This window comes from Garra rufa, chromosome 21 (genome assembly GCF_049309525.1).
Source record: "Garra rufa chromosome 21, GarRuf1.0, whole genome shotgun sequence".
Lineage (NCBI taxonomy): Eukaryota > Metazoa > Chordata > Actinopteri > Cypriniformes > Cyprinidae > Garra > Garra rufa.
The window spans coordinates 36,114,512-36,140,633 of NC_133381.1; the positions used below are offsets into that span (position 1 = coordinate 36,114,512).

Here is a 26,122-nt window from a genome sequence, read left to right on the forward strand (position 1 = left end):
CAGTATTGAGATAAGACTCTTCAAGATCAAGATACTTTTTTAAAAATAAATATTGTAATCTTTAATGTTAATGTTTAACTTAATTTTTATTGTTCTTAAACAACAGCAACAAAAAACATTTGGCAAGAAAAAAATATTAATTTCAAAAGCTGAAAAATTATGTCTTTTGGTGTGCTTCGAGCTTAAAGTGTCTTTATATCTTTTCAAAAGCAAACTCTTTTTCTCAAAGTTATTTAAAAACATTTTTTACTAACCTATTCGGATTGGTAAAGTAGTAAAGTAAATCCCTGCTAATTACTAAGATTATAATGATTCAATCTAGCAAACCTCATGAAAAACTGGAAAGCCCAGAATTCTAATAGAAACAAGGGTTTCCAGTCTGTCATGTTATAACAAGAGAAGACACAAGATGGCTTTGGCATGGCAGTTTCAAGCTTTTGTCTTGTGATTTTGCAACAGTCATTCTCTTATGTAAATGTAGTGTTTCTGTTCTCCTCCATCTACAGATTGAAATCACTGAATGAGGCTTTCAAATGTTACTCTCAGAGGTGAGAGCTTTTCACTGACAGACACAATTATTAAAACCTTAATAAGGCATCAGTCTGATGTAAATGTTAGAACAGACTTTTATTTAATACTGAGAGTTGTTCTGAAAAAATACAACTTGTAACAATTTGTAACAAGATTCAATACTGTATGGATATGCACAGTAGTCATTTAATCGTTAAGTATTTAAATTAAATTAATATGACAAGCAGTGTCTAACCTGAATCATAAATAATGCATTATTTATATTGTATCAAACCACAATTTAATTCAGTTGCCACAAGTAGACTAAAAGTCACATATATCATATTAGTATTCATTATTAATATTTAAAGAGGCACTACGTATTTGTACTGTGCACCCACTTATTATTAGACAGCTTTAGACAAATTACAAAATAAATTACTCATTTCTACAATTAAAATAATATAAAATTACTTTGTGCGCCCTTCGTTTACACTTCATTACCTGTTATGTACCTGCACATATAATGTAAGTTTCACTAGTGCACAGAGAGGTCATAAAAGCATAAGTGCCTTTGTTTTCACAGTATAATATGCTCAGGACAAAATCCTCAGTTTTTCTGTTTCTTTGGCAATTAACGTTCTTCACTTAGAGCCTTTGTTTCTACACTGTAAAAAGTTGTCACCAGATTCAACTTAAAAACCTAAGTTCAGCAGCTGCCTTAAATTTTTAAGTTAAATCAGCTTAAAACTACAAGTCATTTTAACTTATTACAATAAAAATGAGTTGATTTAACTTGTGAGCTTAAATGACTTAAGTTGATTTGACTTCAAATTTAAAGGCAGCTGCTAAACTTAGGTTTTTAAGTTGAAACTGGTGAAAACTTTTTACAGTGTAGTTGTGCGTTTTAAAATCTGAGGACTTACAACCCATTTTACATTCATAAATGTATTTCTGAGTGAAAGAGGGTGTCTAAAAAACGTGGGACAGGACTAAATTCCATGAGGAATTAAGTGGCTTGTGGTTTAAATGTGTAATGCTTAAAGCAACATTATCCAACAGCCTGTGGGAACCCTGGGTATTAAGACTCGTATGGCTTAATATAACATAAATGATGTCTCCTACTGAAATATGCAGTAGAAAACCTATGAAAGATTTGCGTTATTTGGAAAATCCACATTGTTTATACCAGGGGAGTTGCTAGACCTAAAGCTCTACTGGGGCACAGGCCCCCATTACTCATTAATTCGGTTGTTGCGTGTAGTTTATTTTGGGATTATCAACGTAAATTATAACTCAAATTTGAGATTTTACTGGGGCACAGCATATTTTTACTGGGGCACGTGCCCCAGTAAAAAGGGTCTAGCAACGCCCCTGGTTTATACATATTTTGGACTATGGGAGGCGCCATTATGATGTGAAATGGTTGTGCTCAGTGAGCTACTGGCGTGATTTGTTGCTATTTTTACTGCAAAACACAACTCTGAAAATAATATACTAATATGATGACCACAGCTACTGAAAGAGTGGGCTTAAACCCACTCAATGTTGTACTATCGATTTTCCAGATATCACAGATATCGTGTGAAATCCGTGCTGAGAAACTCCTTCAGTGGCTGCGGCATCATGACAAGCATCGGCATGATTACATCCTGCCAGAATGGTGTCTAGTTTTTCTTGTCTTTGCCGTTCGTAAGCTCTTTCAGTAGCTGTGGTCTACTATAAGCCTTAAAGGCATCAGGGCTGAAGTGGAGAGAACAAAGACGCAGGTCTTTAGGAAGTTTTATGCGTCCACGACCCTATAGACCAAAATATGTATAAAATGATGTGGATTTTTAAATGACGTAAGTCTACATATTTCAGTAAGAGACATCATTTACGCTATATTAAGCCATAGTGACAACGACAAACTTTTTTTTTTTTTTTCTTTGGAACAATATGCACAGATGAATCATACAAGACCAGGAATGTGCATTAAATAGGGTCCACTTTGATTCAAGCTGACTTTAAAGTAGCTTTTTGGCTGTCTTACACCTGCACTGCCCATGGGGTAAAGGTGCCAGGATCCGCAGGAGGACACTAAAACAAATGCAAAAATATGTAATGTCAACAACTCTGACTTTGTACACAGTGACCTTGGTTCAGATTTGATGCCTCTGTGAAAATTATATAAACCTGAACATTTAGCTGACAGTTACTACATACCATTTTAGTAAACTTGTCTTCACAGGCATTTCGTATCCGTTCAGGTGTGGCAGGGCTGTCCAGTCTGAAGGGTCCAGTCAGGCCAGACTCAGCCCTGGCAGCTGTGATGGCATCTTTGATGGCATAAAACACCGAAGCCGCCAGAAAGAGAGGAGGCTCGCCCACAGCCTGAGTATAGATGCACAGCCTTAATATTTAACAGACAAAATATATGATTGTACTGCGATTTGTTGTTGCCAGTTATTGTGGTTTATCTAACCTTTGACGAGAAGATGGCTTTATCATTAGGAGCGTCTCTGAGCAGCGAGACCTTTAGTTCAATGGGAATATCCCCAAAAGCGGGAATCTTATACATTCCAGGTCCTCGAGTGTACAAGTAACCATCTGGAGAGTAGCGTAGCTCCTCCAGTGTGAACAGGCCTAAACCTTGCATGAAACCACCCTCCACCTACACGCAGCCACAGATGAGATGATATTTATTATGAATTGAAAATGGTGTGATTTGTTTTATTCAGTTTAAATGAAATACCTGTCCAATGTCCAATGCTGGATTTAAACTCTTGCCCACATCCATGACTATAGATGTATGAAGATTCTGACAGGAGAGAGTAAGAGAGAAAGCTCTATTATAATGATCTATTAATTTATAATCTATTGCCCTGTGGATATGACAATTACAAGTTTCACACTGGTATTACCTTATGACTGCCAGTTAGACAGTCTATCTCCACCTCTGAGACAGCCACGCCATAACTGAAGTAGTTAAATGGCCTTCCTGAATTTGAGTCAAAATCATAGCCAAGATCTGGAGTCCTATAAAATATAATAAGGTGCATCTGTGAGGACCAACAAGATTAGAAATGTGAAATGTATTTCTGAAATTAGCATACTTGTAAAATCCATTGGCAGACAAATTGACTCTGTCGAAATATGCTGCATTCACCTGCAAATGTGATTACAATGTCATATATAAAATAGATAATTATATCAAACATTTGAAAATTAATTCCATGTAGAAACTAGATACTGACCCAATCCTCCCAGCAGCCTTTGGGGTTTTTGTCTTTGTAAGGCTGAAGTCTCTGTAGTAATGTCTGGCAAGCATTCTGTTCAAACATTCATTCAAACATTTTTGACTGTTGATTTGAAATATTATGGATTAAGCTGCATTTATTTGGTTAAAATGTAAAGTAATATTATGAAATATTATGGCAATTTAAAATAACTGTTTTTCAATTTTAATATATAATTCAAAATAAAATGTATTCCTGTGAAGCTGAATTTTCAGCAGCCTCAGTGGGCATTCTAATATGCTGATTTGTTGATATGAAATAGTTATTCAATTGTTAGAAATGTAGACAACAGTTTTGCACCTTAAAAAAGTCATATTAAAAATTTTCTGATGAGTTACTCAAACCCATGTCATCCAAAATGTCCATATCTTTCTTTTTCAGTCGAAAAGAAATTAGGGTTTTTGAAGAAAACATTATAGAATTTTTTCCATACAGTGGACTTCAATGGGGATCAATGGGTTGAAGGTCCAAATTGCAGTTTCAATGCAGCTCTAAACAGTTCTACACAATCAAAGCAGAGGAATAAGGGTCTTATTTAGTGAAACGATCTGTCATTTTCTAAAAAAGATTAAAAAAGATATACTTTTTAACCACAAATTCTCATCTTGCATTAGCTCTGCAATGTGCGTCTACGACTTCACTCATTACATAATCACATTGGAAAGGTCAAAGTGATAAGTTCTTCATCTGTGTACTCCATCTCATTTTCCTCTCCAACTTCAAAATCATCCAACATTGTTGTTTTAGCTTTTTTTTGACATTGTTGTTTTAGACTTTCTTTGCAAGTTCGCTTTATAAACACTGGTTCGGTACTTCTGTCTATGTCAGGTGTGACCTTTCTAATGTAATGCATGAAGTCGAGCTAGTGCGAGACGAGCATTTGTGGTAAAAAAAAAAAAAAAATGTATATATATATATATATATATATATATTTTTTTTTTTTTTTTTTTTTTTTTTTTTTTTTGCTGTTTAGAAAATGATGATCGTTTTGCGAGATAAGGACCCTTATTCCTCAACTGGGATTGTGTAGAGCCCCTTGCAGCTGAAACTGCAATTTGGACCTTCAACCTGCTAACCCCTATTGAAGTCCACTATATGGAGAAAAATCCTGGAATGTTTTCCTCAAAAACCTTAATTTCTTTACGACTGAAGAAAGAAAGTCATGAAAATCTTGGTTGACATGGGGGTTAGTAAATTATCAGAAATTTTTTATTCTAGAATATTTTTGGAACACATTTTTTTTCTTGCAGTGTAAAAGCGCTTACTATTAATTGTGATCAATAAAATGTAGATTTAAAGAAAAAAATCTTATGGACTCCAAACTTTTGAACTGTAGTGTACCTAAAAAAGCACAATGAATATGAATATCTGCTGCATGAGGCTTACATAGACGGCCATGCCGTTAAGGTCAGAGGAGGCGGAGGCGGCCGTAGGACTAGTGTTGGGAACTGTGTTAGTGCTGGTCTCTGTGATGTGAATCTTTGAGCAGGGGATTCCAAGAGTTTTACTGGCCACCTGCACAATGCAAAAATTGCAGACAAGATTAATGAACAGTTGTAACCAACAGTTTAATATAGTATTTTTGTTGTCTCTTGTTTGCATTACCTGGACCATTTTAGTGTGCAGGCCTTGCCCCATTTCTGTTCCACCATGAGTTAGTAAAACCGAACCATCTGAGTACACAAGTACCAATGCTCCAGCCTGAATCAAAAATATCAATTAAACACATATACCCAAACACTCTTATAATCTTTCTTTTAATTCTTTAGGTCCTGAGAGGAAAAGGGCTGACCTGGTTGAGGAAGACAGCAGTGAAGCTGATGCCAAACTTGGTGGGAATGATGGACAGCCCTCTTTTGGTCCAACGATGCTGCCTGGAATAAAAGTATTACAGTAATTCTTACCCAACAAGCTCTTTAGTACCTAACTAAAAAGATTTTATTGTATATTTAGTACTGTTGTTCATGAGTGCCTTGTTTGTCCTGAACAATTAAACTGCTTGCTGCTCTTCAGAAAAATCCTTCAGGTCCCACAAATTCTTTGGTTTTTCAGCATTTTTATGTATTTGAACCGTTTCCAACAACGACTGTATGATTTTGAGATCCATCTTTTCACACTGAGGACAACTGAGGGACTATGCAACTATTACAGAAGGTTCAAATGCTCACTGATGCTTCAGAAGAAAAAGGAGGATGAAATGTATTTCCTGTAGCTTCTGAAGGGCAGTACTAAATAAAAAAAAAAAAAAAAAAAAATATATATATATATATATATATATATATATATATATATATACATGGGCGACATTAGTGGGGGGCAAGGGGGGGCAGTTGCCCCCCCCTGTGGTTAGTCATGGAATCCTCGACAGCCCCGCTGCAACTGCTTTAGCCAAGCTTAGGCTCGGTTGTACTTGGGAACTAGACGGTGCTATATAGGCCTAACCCTCAAACGAAAGCAAAGCAATTGAAGATCTGGCAAACTATCCAACGTGTTTTTGCAGCGTTGAGCAATGTAGCCAATCACAGACATATCTGTTGTTTCCGAACAGTCTTGTCAGAATTCACTCACTGCTGAAAGCGCCTGATCGGTTTTTATTAAGTGCCGTTTTGTGCGCTCGTGAATCATCTTATGAGTGTAGACGCGATGTAAATAAAATATTAATTGTGTAGTTTAGAGAGCTTTATTAATTATAACGGAATTTTGTTAGATCTCTATGAAATTTTAGTGATAATAAGGGGAGCGTGCTTTGCACTTTCCAGGCTATAATCCATTTAGAATTTGTATGAAACTTTCGTTTTTCGGCACATGCAAGCTGATATGTTTTGGGAGTGACATTTGCATATTTACGCTGGGTTTATTCTCGAAATAATGGTGAAGCAATAGACGGGATAAAAATATATTTTCCCCTTCTCCCAAAACAACTTACTGTTTCAGCTATAAAATAGTTCAGTTTTGTATGTAATGGCAAAATGTTTATATTTAGTTTCGTTTTTTATTTAGCTAATTTAGAAAAACGCTTGGAGCATTTTTATTCGTTAAATATATATATATTTACCGAACAGCGCCCAGCGGAAGACTGATCATAGTCTGTTTGATCAGTTTGCCTTCTCAAATCATCACAATTGCCTAAAATGAAATCTATAGATATAAAACAGTTCACGTATAAAACAATGGTAGTTTAAACGTTACAAATAAATGTGCGCTATATGCGCATAGTTTGTGCAGAAAGTGGAAGCTAAACCTTGCAGGACATCGAGGCACCAGCGCGATCATTGCATTTTTTTCATTGAAAGCAATTTAAAATTATCCGTCATTTTTGCTCACAAAGTACGAGTAATACATCGAAAAAAAAACGTTACAGCATTTTTATAAAACAAGGAAAACAAAAATTATGTGCTTTCTGCCGTCTGGTTCTTGAACAGGAGTGCTTAACAAAATGAAGCGAAATGCATGCCTCACAGACATAATAAATACATTTATAGAAAGCTTTAAATTATTACTTAACGAAATAAAACAAATCAAAAGCACAAACTCTTTCATGTAATCCATAAAGATGAATTTCTCTCTAAAGGCGCGTCCAAAAAGGAGATTGCGAGTCAGGATCTTTGCGACACTGACTCAGAATACACAAATTAATTAATAAATAATTCATTTATGTCCTTACTCTTTCCTCGACACATTCATTGTTATTTATTTTTGCCGGTGCTTGGGGCGAGTTTTAGCCTATTGTGTGCGCTTGAACGTGGATTCAGCTGCGCTAAAGCACACTAAATGGTGTCTGAGTCGGTCTCAAAAGTGAAAGCGAAAGTGAAGTTTCGTGTTGTTTCCACCAGCGCGGCATTTTTTTTCTTCACCATAATTGATGGATGTCTAAATTATGAAAATAAGGAGAAGCCTAAAACAGGCCCGATGCCGGCCCGGGTCTGAACTATGACGTGAAAATTGGCCCGAAGCCGTAGCCCTGGGGTGTAAAAAAAAGTCAGGGCCCATCGGCCCGGGCTGAAGTGCAGCGCTTTAATTGACTGCTTTGATGTGCTGCAATACCGTAGGGCACTGTTTTAATGCTTACATCTGATTTTTTTTTCTTGCCCCCCCTGACTCAAGAGTCAAATGTCGCCCATGTATATATATATATATATATATATATATATATATATCGTTTCCCTCTAGAGCATAAGTGAGGATTGGAACCTTTTGTTTATAAATGTCTTTTATGTGAAATATCTTATTCAGGTCAGTACTTAAGGAAAGAAAACATGCATTTTGTATGATCCCTCTCATTTTGGTCAAATAATTAACATTTTGCAGATTCTGCAAGGTGTATGTAAACTTTTGACTTCAACTGTATCATACATAAATATTTATAGGACGTAAAGAATTTCTGCTGCCCAGTGTTATTTTATATATTTATGTATTTATTAATATTTCGCATGTTTATATGAAGTTTTTACTTTTAAGTTTTAGTAAGTTGTTATGTGTTTTTGTCATATTTATTTAGATTTTTTATATATGTGACCCTGGACCACAAAACCAGTCTTAATTCGCTGGGGTATGTTTGTAGCAATAGCCAAAAATACATTGTATGGGTCAAAATTATTGATTTTTTTTTTATGTCAAAAATCATTAGGAAATTAAGTAAAGATCATGTTCCATGGAGATTTTTTGTAAAATTCCTACTGTAAACCTATCAAAATGTAATCATTGATTAGTAATATGCATTACTAAGAACTTAATTTGGGCAACTTTAAAGGTGATTTTCTCAGTATTTAGATTTTTTGCACCCTTAGATTTCAGATTTTCAAATAGAAGTATCTCGGCCAAATATTGTCCTATCCTAACAAACCATACATCAATAGAAAGCTTATTTATTGAGCTTTCATATGACGTATATATCTCATTGTAAAATTTAACCTTATGACTGGTTTTGTGGTCCAGGGTCACATATATTTCTGATTTATTTCAAGTTTAGTTTTAGTCATTTTGTCACTAGTTTGTCTTTTAAGACATATTAACAAAAAGTTTATCATCAATTTTTTTCCTTCTTTTAATTTTTTTAATTATTTTTAACTGTGTTTGATTTAGTTAACAATAACAATACTAACACTCCTATAGTAACACTATAAAGTGTACAGTGTATGATATTAGTATTATAAATAGAACATTAAACTTAATTACATTTTTCATTTGTTGTGCTGATTATTTCATTGTGGTGACCCATAATAGTAACCGAAGGAGAGAAAGAGATTTATATTACTATTTTTTATTATTTATTTACATTTTGTTATTATCTTATCTTGTTTTGTTTTTGCACTGGAACGTAAATATATGTTTCACTACACTTATATCAATACACTTAAAATATTAAAGACAACATGTTTTCTTATTATACCTCTCTATAAACTGCACAAGCTTTGAGTTGTGCTGACGAGCTTAATATTTTTGATTATTTCTAACCTGTTGTATTGTTCCACTGCATCCTTGCGCTTTTTAAATTCTGAGAGCTGCAAGCATTCCTCCCAGCAGCGATCAATGGTGAACTGGTCTAGACATTGATTGAAGGGTGTGAAATCCCCCTCCTTATACATGTTCATCCTCCTCACCTGGAAATAGTAGACAACTCTGTTACATGTTGCATTAATGTTATATAGACTACAAGAAAGAGAAAGATGCATTCTGAACCTCTTCAGCAGGCAGACCACAGCTCAAAGCCACGTCACTCATCCAGCTCTCTGCGATCATCATGCCCTGGGGTCCACCAAAGCCTCTGAATGCTGAGTTAGACGGCAGGTTGGTTTTACACATGTAGCCTGTGCCACGAATGTTAGGAATGTTGTAGGAATTATCCATGTGGAATAGTGCCCTCTCCAGGATCTGTGCATTGAGAGAATTGGAATTTAAGAAAGTATATGTTGTAATGTATCTCAATGACCACGAGGGGGTGATAGATGTTCAAAACTTTGAGTTGCCTACTCACTGACAATGACAGGTCCAGTGAATTGCCAGCATTGCTGTAAAGCGTCACATCAAGTGCCATCACTCTTCCATCATTCATGTACCCAACCTAGACATCAGATTACAGAGCGACAGTGTATGACAATAGTCTAGCAAAAACAAAAGGGTGACAATATGTCTGCTTTTTCTTTAAAATGTCCTTGCAGGGATTTCTAAATTGACTAAAATGTCCTGGTTCTGTCTGTTTTTTATACGTGCTGAAGGTCAAACCTTGGCATTTTAGGCAATCTGAAAATCCCTGCCAGGACGAAGAGGACTTGTGATCAACCTAAAGGACTAAATCTGGTTAATTTCGACAAATTTTCACCTTGTAGTGTCCAAAGAATGGATGCCGACCACCTGTGACCAGCATGTCCTCATCACGATCTAGCATGCAGCGAACTGGCCGTTTGACCCTAAAAGAAAAGGCCAAATTTATTGTTGCATATGACTTACATATACTTTATGTAATTTGGCACATTGTTATATTAGTTTTTGTTATAAATATTCATACGTATGTGCGGCAACAGCAACCACTGTGGACAGAATGGTGCTCCGACTTTCTTTCCCTCCAAATCCTCCTCCCATCCTCTTTACACGACACACCACCCGATTGGCAGGCACTCCTAGAGCTTTAGCCACAAGGGCCTGAGGCAAACACAGCACATTATTTGCATTAGAACAGACCAATCGACACTAAATGTGACCCTGGACCACAAAGTCTTAAAGGAGAAGTTCACTTCCAGAACAAAAATTTACAGATAATCCCCTTGTCATCCAAGATGTTCATGTCTTTCTTTCTTTAGTCGTAAAGAAATGATGTTTTTTGAGGAAAACATTTCAGGATTTCTCTACAGTACATATAGTGGACTTCTATGGTGCCTTCGAGTTTGGACTTCCAAAATGCAGTTTAAATGCAGCTTCAAAGGGCTCTAAACGATCCCAGCCGAATGAGCAAAATGGTCAGTTATTTCCTAAAAAAATACAATTTATATACTTTTTAACCTCAAAGGGATCGTCATGTATAGCTTTGTGTGAACTCTGTGTGTATTCTGGTTCAAGACAGTTAGGCTAAGTCGAAAAACTCTCATCGAGCCCTTTGAAACGGCATTTAAACTGCATTTTGGAAGTTCAAACTCGTGGGCACCATAGAAGTCCACTATATGGAGATAAATCCTAGAATGGTTCCCTCAAAAAACATAATTTTTTTGCGACTGAAGAAAGACAGACATGAACATCTTGGAAGACAAGGGGATGAGGAAATGATCTGTAAATTTTCGTTCTGGGAGTGACCTTTTCCTTTAAGTAGCATGGGTATATTTGTAGCAATAGCCAAAATACATCGAATGGGTCAAAATGATCAAATCATTAGGGTATTAAGTAAAGATCATGTTCCATGAAGATATTTCTCTTATATTTTCTCAATATTTAGATTTTGTTTTGCACCCTCAGATTTCAGATTTTCAAATGGTATCTGTTCAAAATATTGCCCTAGCCTAACAAGCAATACATCAATGAGAGGTTATTTAACCTTCAGATGTATAAATCTCAGTTTCAAAATATTGACGCTTATGACTGGTTTTGTGGTCCCATATGTTGTCTGATTAATAATCCTATCATATTTTTGTTACTAATTAATTAATTAATTAATTAATTAGAGGACCCATAGTATCTGTTTGTCCGTCTGGTTTTTTTTTTAATTTGGGCTTAAAAAACATGATGCTTATTTAATTTTTAAATTATTATATTATTTAAATTATTTTTAAAATTGAATTTCTATTAAATATTATTTTCTATTGTTTTAAATAAAATAAAATAAAAATAAATCGTTTAATTTGTACAATTTTACAGATACATTTCTGATATTATTTTTAAGATACAGTCAAATTTTCCATACTTTGTCAAGCTTCTTGTGTCTTGTGCAGTTTCAACTCTGATTTGATTGAGAATGTGGATATTAATCATTATCTTGCACCAGTCCCCTAAAAAAAGTTGATTTCTGTTTACTTGAGTCTTGGAGGCTGACTGTGTGGACACAAACAGCTCCATTTCTCCATCCTCTCCACGAGGGACCGCCAGCGTGCAATTAGTCTCCAGATAAAACTGTTCCTGTCCTCCAATGTGCATCTCACCTGCAGAATCACATCTTTAGAGTCAGCTCATGAAATAAAAGAGGAACAGGTCTGAACAAGAATCATTTAATGGAATAGTTCACCCAAAAATGGAATACTCACCCTCAAGTCATCCTAGGTGTACATGGCTTTCTTCTTTCAGAGTTGTATTAAAATATCCTGGCTCTTCCAAGTTTCATAATGGCATTGAATGGCTGTTGATATTTTGAAGTCCAATAAAGTGCATCCATCCATCATAGAAAGTACTCCACACAGCTCCAGGATCGCCACTTTCTCATAAACATGCATACAATAGTTGGTGAAAGCTAGAGATTATAGTTTATAAAGTTTTAAATATGAATATCTTTCTTGCACAAATCATTAATTCATTTCAAATGGCCTTTATTAACCCCCTGGAGCCACGTGAAGCTCTGTTTTGATGAATGAATGCACTTTATTGGACTTCAAAATCTCAACGCCCATTTACTTCCATTATAAAGCTTGGAAGAGCCAAGCCATTTTTTTAATTTAACTCTGACTGTATTTGTCTGAAAAAGGAAAGTCATATTCACATAGGATGGCTTGAGGGTGAGTAAATCATGTTGTGATTTTCATTTTTAGGTGAAGTATCGCTTTAAGAGATTTAAATAATATCGAAGAAAACTGCAGATCTACCACAGAATGCCTTTTTCATGTCTTTTAAAGTCAGTCTATTTAAGATAACTTTAAGTCTTCAGAAAAAGGCTTCACGCAGTGTGTCACTATCATTTTCAGTAAAAACATGGTTATATACCGTGCAGAATGTGATCAGAGTCTTTGAATCCTTGTGCAACTTCTCCTCTCTCTATACTTCTCACTGGCTGAAAGAAGGACTTGTTGGCAATTGCGTCCTTTGAAAGAGCGAACGCAAACATGTTAGCAAACCAGTCAAGCTTATCTTTATGTGTTATGTGTATTTTTGTACAAGCTGTTTCTCTGAAAACCTTGAAAAATCCTGTTATGTAAGGATGACAGCAGGAAAAGCACTAAGCAGTGGTGAAAGGTCAGAGCACAGCACCAAATGTTTTGCAATAATATTGTAGATCAGTGGCTTTGAACTAAAATTGGTTGTAAGTCATATTTTCAGTCTTATGAGGATTACATTTCAGTGTTTGATTTTGTGTAGAAAGTGGAACTTTACGCCCACTGTAAAATCATTTGGTTTGGTTTTGGCGTTGCTTTTGTCAGTCTTGCCTTGTTTTCTGTTAGAGCATGTGGCTTGTGTTGGTATTCATTTGCCATGTGCTTTTCTGTCTTGTCATCGTGTTTGGTGTGAGCACACGGCTTCTGTCATGTTTGTTTCCGTTTGCCATGTGCTCTCCTGTCTCCTACCTAGGTCTTTTGTTTTTCCCTGCTCTGTTTTTCATCTCTGTGGGCTGAAGTATGATCAGATGTATCCATTTTTATGTTACCTTTTTGTAAATAAAGGCTATGCTGGCTGTGCCCATGGACCATAGCTAGATGATTCTATTTTCTGTGGTGAGTGTAAGTGTGAATGTGGAGTCAATACAGACCTGAATGGTGACAATTACAGGCTGCAGTTCCTCATAGCTGATCTTCACTGCTTTGGCTGCTCTCTGAGCATGGGCCTGTGTGTCTGCCACAATGGCCCCCACTATATGTCCAACACATGTGACCTAGCATGAAAGATCAATGTGAGGAAGAAAACCATAAACTCTACATGACTATGCAAAAAGAGTGACAAATTGTTTGCAAGTGAGACATACCATCAAACCAAAATTTATTCAGACACCTTTAACATTTTTGACGAATGGTAATCATTTTAGAAAATGGTAATAAAATATGATAAGAACTCAAGAGTTCAATTGTATCAGAACAAATTCATCTTTATAATGTCAAATAACGTTGATAAATAGGTATGTAACAAAACATGGTCAGGTCAAAGTGTCAAATCTAATTTTTGGTCCCAGATTTTTATCAATTTTACTGGTAGTCCACTATATGAAGACCTTTTGGCTGAAATATGTCACAGTTTACTTTATTTTGCTATCCTCACTTACATAAATGAACTACAATGTCCTGCACCCACTAGAAAAAAAAATCAAAAATTATATCTGGTGTCTGAATAAGTTTTACTTTGACTCAATATGATTAAAAAATACATTACCAATCAAAAGTTTAATCAAACATACCTGGTTCTGACCAGTAAAAAAAGTTTTATCTCACAATTCTGACTTTTTTTCTTGCAATTGCGAATTTACATCTCACAATTCTGACCATTTTCTAAGATATAAACTCGCAATTTTGATTGTTTTCTGAGAATTGTGTGATATAAAGACAGATTGTGTGATTATAAAGTTGTGAATTGTGTGATATAAAGTCAGATTGTGTGATTGTAAAGTCAGAATATGAGGCTATAAACTCGCAATTGTGAAAAAAATAACGTCAGAATTGCAAGATAAAAACGCAATTCTGAATTCTGATTTTGGATTGTAAGATATAAAATCACAATTGTGAGGTATAAAAAACAATTCTGAGGGGGAAAAAAGACTGATATTTTCAGAATTGTTATAAAGTCAGAATTGCAATATTATATCTCGCAATTCTTATTCTGAGAAAAAAAAATCAGAATTGTGAGTTTATATCTCAGAATTGACTTTATTTCTCAGAAATGTGAGTTTATATCTCATAATTAAAAAAACGGAATTGCAAGATTCAAACTTGCAATTGCGAGAAAAAGTATGATTGTAAGATAAGTTACAATTACCTTTTTTATTTTTTATTCAATGTCAGAAATGGGCTTCCATAGTTTTCTATTTTAATTTTTTTTTTCGTATGCATCACCTGAAATCATTGTAACATGCTGATTTAGTGCTCAAGAAACACTTGCGCTGCTTAATATTTATGCGTAAACTGTGAAAGCTCAAAAAACTAACATTCCTTTGTAATAGAAATGTCTTTAAAAAATCTTTGCTAAATAAAATAATTAATTTCTTAAAATAAAAAACTCAAGAAAGAAATATAATATATAATTGTAATTGTGAAATACATAACAATTTCCATGTATTTTTTTTCGTGATTGTAATCTAATTTCTCATAAATGAGAATTAATATCTTGCAATGTACCATATGTCTAACAAAGTGGCATAATTTCTTTTTTAAGTTTATCTCTAAAAACAATCTTCCATAAGAAAAAGCAACAAAGGTCTTTGCTGCAAATGTGTGACATCTTATAGGGTAGATTAAGATTATTTTTAACTTTGCCACGTCCGAGATGCTCAACCATGAAAGCGCATGTCAAAGTGTAACTGCATCAATAAATGATTATGCCTTAGAAAAATGCCTGATCATAGAATAGCCTTCTCCGCAATCAAGTGAGATACATGTGATATACATTTAGCACAGGAATCTGTGCAGGTCTGTCCAAATGCATGACGCCTTTTACTACAACTTACGAAAGATACAATCTACTTTGTGAAAGAAATGTAAAAGCCATTGCGTTTTGGTCGCTATATGCCTGATCCACTCTGAATCATAACTAACAACAGACTTCTATATTAAAGGCAAATACTGTCATAATCAATTTAATAGCTGTATGTGTAAAACATCTCTCATTAGAAATACTATACAGAAATATAGAAAAAAACCTTATCATCTGCAAAAACGGTCTCGTCATAAACAACAGGCCCTGTCATGTTACTTCCAGGGATGTCTCTAGCAGAGACAAATGCAACCACTCCAGGAACTGCCATTGCATCAGAGGTGTCAATGGATCTACAAAAAGAAACACGTACACACATAGTTAACACCTAATCATGGGTAAATAATTTTCTCAGGTCACAACACTCTAGTTCAGAACTGAACCTTTTTATGACACCTGAGTCATAAAAACAATGTAGGTTCACTTCATATACTTGGATTTAACCCATTTTAAAACATGACGTGTCTTTTTCTACTAACTTTATGAGTGCGTGAGCTTTAGTGCTGGTGACCAAAGCCAAATGAAGCTCGTTTTCATAACAGGGGATGTCGTCACAGTAGATAGCTTCTCCTGTGGCCTGCTTAAGTGCAGAGAGGTGCATGATCGGCTGCCCCACGACGTCTTCACTATTATGACCAGCGGGAACTGCCTGAAAACAAAGAATTAAAGAAATAGTTTAGCCAAAAAATTCAATTCTGTCATTAATTACTCAACCTCATGTCGTTTCAAACCTGTACGACCTTTGTTGATCTTCAGAACACAAATTAAGAGATTTTTGATGAAATCCAAGAGCTTTCTGACCCTGCCTAGACAGCAATGCAACTGCCACATTCATATGGTGGTGAACATATCCCATATCAAAATTCAAAATATGTCATTTCCATACCTAAACAACATATTTTACAGCCACCGTTATGCCAATTGATCATAAACACAGCTAAAAGGCTTTTTACCAGAGTGGCCATCCTTCACAAAACTTATATCAGGGGTGCTCAACCCTGTTCCTGCAGATCTACCTTCCTGCAGAGTTCAGCTCCAACCCTGATCAAACACACCTGAACCAACTAATTACGATCTGAAGGTGCACTTGATAATTACAGACAGGTGTGTTTGATCAGGGTTGGAACTAAACTCTGCAGAATGGTACATCTCCAGGAACAGGGTTGGGCACCCCAGACTTATATCTACCAGTTTTATCATAGATAGAATGCTAAATGTTTCAATCATAGACTGTAAAAAATATGGACGTAGTGTCCATGACGTCACCCGGAGGTTTCTGAAGACCGATTTTGAAGCTCATAGTGGGCGGGATTCGGCCGTCGCCATCTTGGAATCGCGTCATCGCGCGTCACTCCCGGATAATCGAAAATGGGCAAAGAGGCGGGACGTGGGTGGAGCTGGTTGCTGAAACCACGCCTGCTTAGCGCGACAGCGGTGACAGCACTGGCAATCCCCCGTCACTCAAGTGGCCACGCCCTTAATTATGACGAAATATAACTTAATATAACTTAAATGGATGAGTAAAAAAAAAATTCACCCCCTCACAGTTGACATGAAGAGCGAAATTAGCTATATTGACCAAAACAATTTTTTGGACCAGGCTGTAAACATATTTTTTTCTGCTGTAAAGTTAGGCATTTAAACATGGGGCGTCTATGGGAATGACTTCCCTTTGCAGCCAGTCTCTAGCGGCCAGTCGATGAATTGCAGTTTAAGCCACTTCCGTGTTGGTTTCAATAGAGAGAGTAGGAGGTTGCCGCTTGGTTTCAATACAAGCATTTCAGTCAAGTGCAATTTATGCAATATTTCAAACCTTTAACACCCGGGAGAAAATCAACCCACCACAACAGTTTAAAATCAACCCAATTCCATAGAAAAAAGTGGATTTGGCAACCCTACATCCAACACGAGCTGCATCCAAAGCAGTTTAAATACTTTGCATATTGATAGCGACTCCCTAATGTGCAAAAATTATATTCAATATTAGAATGTTTGCGGGAACAGGATTAAGAGAACAGTCCCACGCAAGGCTTTAATACAAAAACGCACACAATGAATGGCAATTGTAGAAAGCAAAAGCCGAATCCGGAACATTTTAGGTGATTTAAAAATCCCAGCCGGATGCATTTTTTTTTGTCTGTGGAAAAGGCCACGTATGGTCACCCTACCTAGAAAGGTAGTAAGGGCAGTGATAAAATAGTCCATGTGACATCAGTGGTTGAAAATATTTGTTTTGTTCAAAGAAAACAAAAATAACTTTATTCAACATATTTTTTTCTCTTTTGTGTCAGTCTTTGACATGCATTCATGAACGAAAGAGAAGAAATTGTCGAATAAAGTTGTTATTTTTTTTTGTTTTTGTTTTTTGCACACAAAAAGTATCCTTGTAGCTTCAGTACATAACAGTTGAACCACTGATGTCACATGGACTATTTTAACAATGTGCTTACTACCTTTCTGGGCCTTGAATGTTTCAGTTGGATTGTTGTCTATGCAGGGTCAGAAAGCTCTTGGATTTCATCGAAAAAATCTTAATCTGTGTTTCGAAGATGAACAAAGGTCTTACTGGTTTGGAACGACATGAGGGTGAGTAATTAATAACAAATTTTCAAAGATGCTAAATGCTTATTTATATGCACCTGGTAGAGTTGTACACTGGACGGTGAGTCCAACTGGAAGAGCTCAGTAGCAGTAGCACATTCAGGTCGGACATCTTCCACAGTCAAACCCTGTAGAGTTTACACAGCTTACAATTAACCCTTAAAATAGTCATGTGACCAAGATCATATCTACTCTTCAATAAAAAGTAGAATCGGTGTCCAAAAACAGCTTTTGAACAAATGATTAAAAACCTCCATCTGCAAGTCCAGAGCCAGTTTGTGCTGGACAGTGAGGAAGAACTTGTAAAAGAAGCTGATTGTCAGTGTGCGTCTGTATGTCACCATCCCACCAGGAGCTGAAGGTGACAGAATCATCTCCTCAGCTAATGAGGCGCAAGCTTCCTCTAGAAGCTCTTTGTTCCATTGCCTGCAATCAAATAAAGATCATGTGAAATTGATGCATTGACTTTGTCATGATTCATCAATGAGGGTGAATGTTATGCGGGGCATCATTGTCTACCTGTTGAGTAACCTGTTGCATGTTGCAGTGGCAAGGACAGTGACAGGCGCCATTCCTCCATAGCTTATCCGGATACTCTGCACTGTATTGGATTGCTCCTTGAACAATACATTCATCCCGCATGTGACAATGGCAATGTCATCCTCTTTACGAGGGGACTGTTTGAAAGCTGAAAAGTACTGGCCCTAAAACACAAATTGACAGAGTGATTCCAAATTTAATCTACTTCATGTGAAATATGAATGAGATACAATAGCGTTCAAAAGTAAGAGTTTTTAAAGAGCAGGTCATATGGGTTTGTATCGTAGCTATCCTTCAATGTAGACAGTCTGGACAGTTGTTAATCAAAAACGTGCATGATAAATAAAGATAATGTCTCTCAAAAGGAAGAGTCGACTCTAAACCTCCTTAACGAGTTGTAGTATTTTTGTATCTTCTGCCTGTTACCGATGTACGTCACTAGGGAACATATTAACATAATCCCCACCTGCCCGCAAAATACGAACACTCTGACCTGTCCACAAACACTTCCACTAGTTAGTGTGTTCTGCGCTGTGTTTTAATTGCCGAAAGATGATGATGTGAAGAATTAGTGGTTAAAAAACATTTTTCCATGATACCACAGCAATACAAATCAAACCTTTTGTTGCGTGCTCGTGATTTTACAGAGAAGTTCTTCTCTAATCTTGGCGAGTTCAACACGGGATTCGCTAAACGTTTTTCCATGAAACATAAGTCTGTACCCTCTTTATTTTGGACCAACAAGCATCTAATACGTTATGTGTACATCATTGCAAAATGATTCTAATATTAAATGCATATTCTGAGAAAACTACAATGTTTTCTGATCTTAGATGCATTTAAACCTGTTGTAGGGGAACCAACAAAATATTAGGACACATACAATATGACCTGCTCTTTAAATGTAGCCAAAATCATAATTTTCAATCACATATTTTTTTTTTTTAAATGTAGACCTTTCTTGTGTATGGAATCTCAATGGACAACAGAATCTCCTCTGGCTTCAAAATGGTCTTCCTATAACCAGGGAAGAACTTGTCATCCATTTCAAGAACACGTTTCTCCCCTTTAAACATCAGACAGAGATTTTTTTTAATAAAATTTCTAAAACATACGTAAAAAGTTAAATCCTTTAATCAACAGTTTTCTGCTGGCATAACATTTGCAGAGCAAAGAATATAGACAGTGTCAGTAAAACATTCAGCGTGGACACCCTACAGCAGGGGTGCCCAATCCTGTTCCTGGAGATCTACCTACCTGCAGACTTTAGTTCCAGCCCTGCTCCAAGAGATTAATTAGCTGGTTCAGGTGTGTTTAATCAGGGTTGGAGCTGAACTTTGCAGGATAGTAGATCTCCAAGAACAAGATTGGGCACCCCTGCCCAACAGTATATATGTTACTAGGTTAATACATTGTACTGTAAAAGTCTAGTTTATCATAGTTTTCAGTATCCTTAACCCCTGCCCTATTTATCACAATCTTCCAATCAGCTGTAAAACACTGGGAAACTACAATTATCTAAAAGTATCTCTACTTTAGACTTTTAACAATTATCATCATAATCATAATATTCAGACTTCAACAGGACTATATGACTCCACAGTATGGCACACATTGGAGATTACCTCTGTATATTTTCTCTACATAAACTGCCTCTGTATTCTCTATCAGATCATGAAATGTAACAACCTTTGATCCTTGAACAAGTAAAAAACGGTGCATTTTACCTTTGGACATCACCGTCAGCTTGCAGCCCGCTGCCATAAACACAGGGTTGAGGTCTGAAATGGGACTCGCTGTCATAATATTGCCACCAACAGCCTGAAATATGATAGGAACTGACAATGTGACTTTTAATCATTCATAATCACTTACATGTTTTACTATCCAAGTTAGCCACTTTATTAAATCAAATAGCCATTATATTAACATCTGACAGTGATTTTCAAGTCCATTAACTTACATAAAACACCTAATATCACTTTTCGTCCTCAGAGACACATGACATACCGCAACATTTCGAATCTGCTGTCCTGCAAACCAACGCAGCTGCTCAAGAACAGCCTTAAAGACCTCCGTCTGATGAGCGGGCAGCTTCTTCACCGCTGCATGCAACACATCCCCCAGGACAGTCAATGTCACTGATGCACCAACCTGAATACCTGTGAGCCAAAAACAAGCCTGTTAATATTACTTAACCTAAGCAGTGAAATGGCACTAAAAACAAGGTAAGTCAATGAACAAACAGTTCAATAATTATACTTAAATTTTAATGTATTGTATTGACAAATAATATTTGCTTTAAACCATCAAATAACATACACTAACAGCATCCCTTCAGGTGTATGACTCGCTTACCATCCTGAGTGTGTTGGATGGTGTTCAGTTCAGGGATGTAAGCTGGTGCCAGAATCACAGGGTACAGAAGCTTTTTGAACTTCATCTCAATACCTGAAAGAGAGACTCAAAACAATTAAAATCAGCTTTGCATTCTGCATTATGTTCTTTAAATATTGCACAAACAACAACATTTTTATATTTGTATATTTGTAGCAATAGCCAACAATACATTGTATGGGTCAAAATTATTGATTTTACTTTTATGTCAAAATCATTTGGATATTAAGTAAATATTTATATGTTTCATGAAGATACACTGTAAAATTCCTACCATAAATATATAAAAACTTAATTTTTGATTAGTACTATGCATTACTAAGAACTTCATTCATACATCTTTAAAGGCGATTTTCTCAATATTTAGATTTTTTTTGCATCAAATAGTTGTATCTCGTACATATATTGTACTATCCTAACAACAATCAATAATATATATATGTTTCTACTGTTTCAAGTCTCTGAGCAACACAGTTACTTTCTGATTGAATCAATGTTGAGTAAATGATTCAGCCTCTTTTCCCCCCTAAATAAATCAGCATTTTGAATGAAACAGTTGAATGAATGATTCAATGACTCACTATTAAAGATGTAGTAACAATGTAACATAATTTACCCACCCCCATGTCATCCAAAATGTTCATGTCTTTCTTTCTTCAGTTGAAAATAAATTAATAATCGTAATCACGTTGGAAAGGTCACACAAGGTTAGTTATTTGTCTGTGTACTTCGGTTCAAAAAGGAAGGGTAGGGGGAAAAACTCCATCTAATTTTTTCCTCCAACTTCAAAATCTTCCACCACCATTGTTTTAGGTTTTTTGTAAAGGACATTTGATTTGTTTTGCACATTTGCTTTGTAAACACTAGGTTAGTACTTCTGCCTACGTCTAACTTTTTTTTTTTTTTTTTGGAAAATGGACGATAGTTTTGCTAGATAAGAGTCTTATTCCTCAGCTGGGATTGTGTAGAGTCATTTGAAGCTGCATTGAAACTGTAATTTGGACTTTCAACCCATTGGCTCCCATTGAACTTCACTGTATAAAGAAAAATGCTGAAATGTTTTCCTCAAAAACCTTCATTTCTTTTCAACTGAAGAAAGAAAGTCATGAACATGACATGGGATGAAATGGGGGTGAGTAAATTATCAGCAAATTTTTATTCTAGAAGTGAACTAATCCTTTAAACGATTGCAAACTAGACCAAAGAAGTACCTATGGATGCAGTTCTTGTCTAGAATCTAGTGGAATGATATCCCTAATGTATGTGGGACTCACCAACTTCTGTGTTTCCAACCACTAGTTTAGCGTTCGGATAGGTTGCCTTCAGCTCCAAGAGTTCTTCGAGAGAGCAGGGTTGAATCCAAAGTACTCGTTCCCCCACAAACCTTAACTTTCTCTGGGGCTGTTTACTTAGACTCTGTAAAGCACAAATATAACTTAGAGTGTTGATGCATCTATGTAATACAGTAATCAGCTTCCTTATACTATGATGGTCAATCAATGCAGATTAAACTCATTTTATACACACCATGAGCTCAGGCGGGAAAATAATCTCTTGTGTTGGATCCAGTGGCATAAACTCTGATTGGTCATACAATTTCTCAGCTGGAAGCGTTGAATTGTCCTAAGATTAGAGAAAGACATCTTGTAATTATTTGTAAAGTTCTTAGATAACATTTTGTACAGATGAAACAGTGATCTTGAAGCATCTACTGCTTGTTTCATGGCTGTAGGTTTGACCTCACATGCTCATGAGTGTCAGTTCAAACATGTGACTGGTTTGCTATGAGCCTGCGATGGCTGCCATATCATTGATTTCCTATCAAAGTATGCTACAGGTTTATCATAAATGGCAAGGCTTTAGGACAAAAACGTGTTTGTACTTAGAGAAAATCGAGCATGCTGTCTGGATGTCTGTTCTGCTTACACTGACATGCTCTTGTACGTGTCCATTAGTCATGCAGCAGCCATTAGTTTGCCCTTTTCCACCACAACACCCCCCATCCTGAAATCAAAAGAGGCAGATATTAAACAAAATTATTTTCCCTATGGTAATATTTTACATCAATATATTCTTATACCAGCTCAGACTATGTGGATATATTCATCTTGTACTTGTAATGAATCATAATATATGTAGTACAAAACCCATGAAAGATTTACGTTATTTAATCCACATTGTTTTATACATATTTTGGAGCCATTAGTCATTATTTCAATGAGCTTACAGGTGGTGATGGATATAAGCGTAGGCTTAAACTAAATGCCATCGTTTTTTTACACACAAAGCGTCTAAACGCCTCTGGATATTGAGTGAAATCCACGCTGAGAAACTGCTTTAGTGGCTGCAACGTCATGACAAGCGTCGGCATTTTTACATCCTGCCAGGATGGCATCTAGTGTTTCTTGTATCTGCCATTTGTAAGCACTTGTAGTAGCTGTGGTCTACTAAAGCCTCAAAGGCATCAGCTCTTTAGAAAGTTTTATTCTTCCACAGACATCTTCCCATTGTTTTCCCCTCTTCTTATCACTAGGAAAGCAGTAATACTTCTCTTGTCACCCTTCGACTGAAAATTTCAACCAAAAGCTGCACAATGTGGCATCGTATCAGTATTTTATTTTCCGAGTTGTGTATTCTGAGTTGTGTTGCAGTAAAAAAAAGCAACTGGGTAAGCTCACCAAGTGCAACCATTTTATATCATTAAAATAATGGAGCTCCCCGATAGTCCAAAAAATAGCAACAAGTAGCGCCAGTAGCTCATTAAAATAATGACTAATGGCTCCAAAATATGTATAAAACAATGTGGATTTTTTAAATCTTTAATGGGTTTTCTACTAGATATTTCAGCAAGAGACATCATTTCCATTATATTAAGCCTTACAAGTTTAATACCCAGGGTTTCAGGCCTTACTCAGTTATTTTACCTTTGCGAATGTTCTGTAGCCTTCTAGAATAGGTCTGTACCCAGTACAGCGACATAAATTGCCTGTGCGCAAACAATTTAAAAACAAAAACATTTATTTAGAAAAGATGTATAAAGGGGTAAATGTAACTAAATGCAGAAGTTATGACTCTTACTATACCTTGAAAGGCCTCCTGAATGTCATGCATGTTGGGTTGAGGGTTGTTTCTCAAAAGAGCATACATAGACATCACAATTCCTGGTGTGCAGAACCCACACTGTGACCCATGAGCCTTTGCAATTCGCTCCTAGATAAAAAAGATTATTGTTGTTAGAGCTAAATAAGCAGGACACCAGCATATCAGCTAATGTTAAAACTGTACTGATTGAAGGAAAGTGTTATGTTTTAATGTTAGAGTGTGACATGCTTTTCTCATAATTATCTGCAGTTCTGAGAGAATGAGATAAAACTGTGACCTGTACTGGATGGAGTTTGCTGGCCACACTGCCGATGCCCTCCACGGTTGTTACTGCACAGTGATGCAAAGAGCATAAAGGAGCCAGACAAGCATTAACCGCATAGTGACTTAAAGAGTGCTGTCAAGGACATAACTATAGAACTCTGGCATATGTTTCAGAATGCTTTACTAATCATATATGACTTATTAACCTGTTACGTGCTTAAAGGACAGATGTGAGTGCATTGAAAGATACATGATCTGGTTTTGATGTGGATGATATTTGGACACCATTACAGTGCAGGCTCCACAACCTCCTTCAGCACATCCCAGTTTGGTTCCCGTCAGACCCACTGCAAGCATCGACATTAAGGAAAACAGCTTGAAAACAACCACACTTAAAAGGGAAGTGTGGAAAATAATTACAAAGTACAAACTGTAATCTGTAATAAAAAATGACGTTTGGATCAATAAATCTCACTTGTTTGACACACATAGCAGTTGTGTAAATAATTAACCAATTATAAATACATACTGTACGCGCAAACTGTTATGTTAAAGTGTTATTTCGATCCAATCTGACCATTAAAAATTACTTTTGTTGGCGTAACACCGCTTAAAAATGATTTTTGTTGGTTCATGGGTTATTTTGTACATTTTTTGTAATACAATACAATAAATTAGTTACAACATGAAGCATTTAGGGAGTTGCAATAAAAATGAGCAAAGAATCAACTTAATTCTCCTAAATCAACTGAATTATTAATTTTAAGTTAAAACACTTTTTTTATTATTCTACTGTATAAAATGTGAATGTGTTGGACATCTTGTGTCTTGATCACGCAGAAACAAATTTGTGCTTTTTTTGAGCAAAAACAATAACACAATAAAAGAGCTGTAATTACTGACTGAGTTAATATATTATAATAATTAATATTTAATATTAATATATGAGACCCAGGACTACAAAACCAGTCTTAAGTATATATGGATATATTTGTAGCAAAAGCCAAAAATACATTGTATGGGTCAAAATTATTGATTTTTCTTTTATGCCACAAATCATTAGCACATTAAGATATTTTGTAAATTCCCTACCGTAAATATATCATAACTTAATTTTTGACTGGTAGTGTATGCATTGCTAAAAACTTCATCAAACAACTTTAAAGGTGATTTTATCAAAATGTTGATTTTTTTTTGCACCCTCAGAATCCAGATTTTCAAATAGTTGTATCTCGGCCAAACTATCAATGGAAAGCTTATTTATTCAGCTTACAGATAATGCACAAATCTCAATTTAAAAAATAAAAAATACCCTTATGACTAACTTTGTGGTCCATTGTCACATATTACATTATAAGAAATAAACTGACCCCAAACCTCAGTCAGCAGTCAGCAAACATTTCAGTTTAACCAACAACATTACTCCAAAAAAAAAAAACAGAAATATCAGTGTCTCATAAATGCTGTGGTTATGGTCTAATAGGCTAGTTTGTACTTTTTTTTTTTTTTTAAGAAAAGCAGCATTTAGAGATCCAACGCAAAAGATCAAAAGGATACAGCTTCTCCTCAGATATGTCAAGAGGGTTTTCTCAGGCTCAGCATTCTTCTCAGTGATCTGCACAGAATTTATAATGGAAAACACATTTTATAGGCTACACTGGCAATAAGTAATTATATAATTATAAAATTACCTTTTTTCCATTAACGAAGAAAACAAGGTCATCTCCTGGAGACTTAAGTTTGTTTTTAGTCTCTTCCATTATGAAAGACATTTTAATTCCCACTCTTCCTGAGATCAAATCAGTGAAATTAGAGCGGCTGCTGTGAGCAAACTGACGAGCTCTGAG

At 35.8% G+C, this 26,122-nt stretch overlaps 1 protein-coding gene across 2 annotated transcripts; it reads right to left on the reverse strand.

The window, feature by feature from the left end:
* Positions 1-1,893: 1,893 nt before the first annotated feature.
* Positions 1,894-26,122, reverse strand: xdh (xanthine dehydrogenase). Of its 2 annotated transcripts, none has more exons than XM_073826785.1 (36): positions 25,967-26,122; positions 25,833-25,890; positions 24,526-24,622; positions 24,289-24,397; positions 23,993-24,119; positions 23,834-23,895; positions 22,842-22,913; positions 22,437-22,532; positions 22,184-22,325; positions 20,871-20,963; positions 20,523-20,674; positions 20,240-20,333; positions 19,469-19,578; positions 18,492-18,676; positions 18,224-18,398; positions 18,011-18,100; positions 15,851-16,020; positions 15,538-15,664; positions 13,444-13,566; positions 12,684-12,780; positions 11,787-11,911; positions 10,294-10,427; positions 10,108-10,195; positions 9,763-9,849; positions 9,468-9,659; positions 9,243-9,388; positions 5,581-5,662; positions 5,394-5,489; positions 5,175-5,303; positions 3,747-3,821; positions 3,606-3,658; positions 3,414-3,528; positions 3,245-3,310; positions 2,975-3,163; positions 2,716-2,883; positions 1,894-2,589 (listed from the first exon to the last, which is right to left on the reverse strand). In XM_073826785.1, the coding sequence occupies exons 1-36, from the start codon at positions 26,045-26,047 to the stop codon at positions 2,539-2,541; spliced, it is 4,056 nt and encodes a 1,351-aa protein (XP_073682886.1). In that variant the 5' UTR covers positions 26,048-26,122; the 3' UTR covers positions 1,894-2,538. The 2 variants fall into 2 exon arrangements, with proteins under 2 accessions (XP_073682886.1, XP_073682885.1); XM_073826784.1 differs by having other exon boundaries at positions 22,836-22,913.

Coding starts and splice junctions, on each gene's coding strand:
- xdh (XM_073826784.1), bottom strand. CDS start 26,047: ATGTCTTTCATAATGGAAGAGACTAAAAACAAACTTAAGTCTCCAGGA. Junction 10,428..11,786: donor AGTCAGCCTCCAAGACTCAA/GTAAACAGAAAT, acceptor TGTTTGCCTCAG/GCCCTTGTGGCTAAAGCTCT. Junction 9,850..10,107: donor CATTCTTTGGACACTACAAG/GTGAAAATTTGT, acceptor TCTGATGTCTAG/GTTGGGTACATGAATGATGG.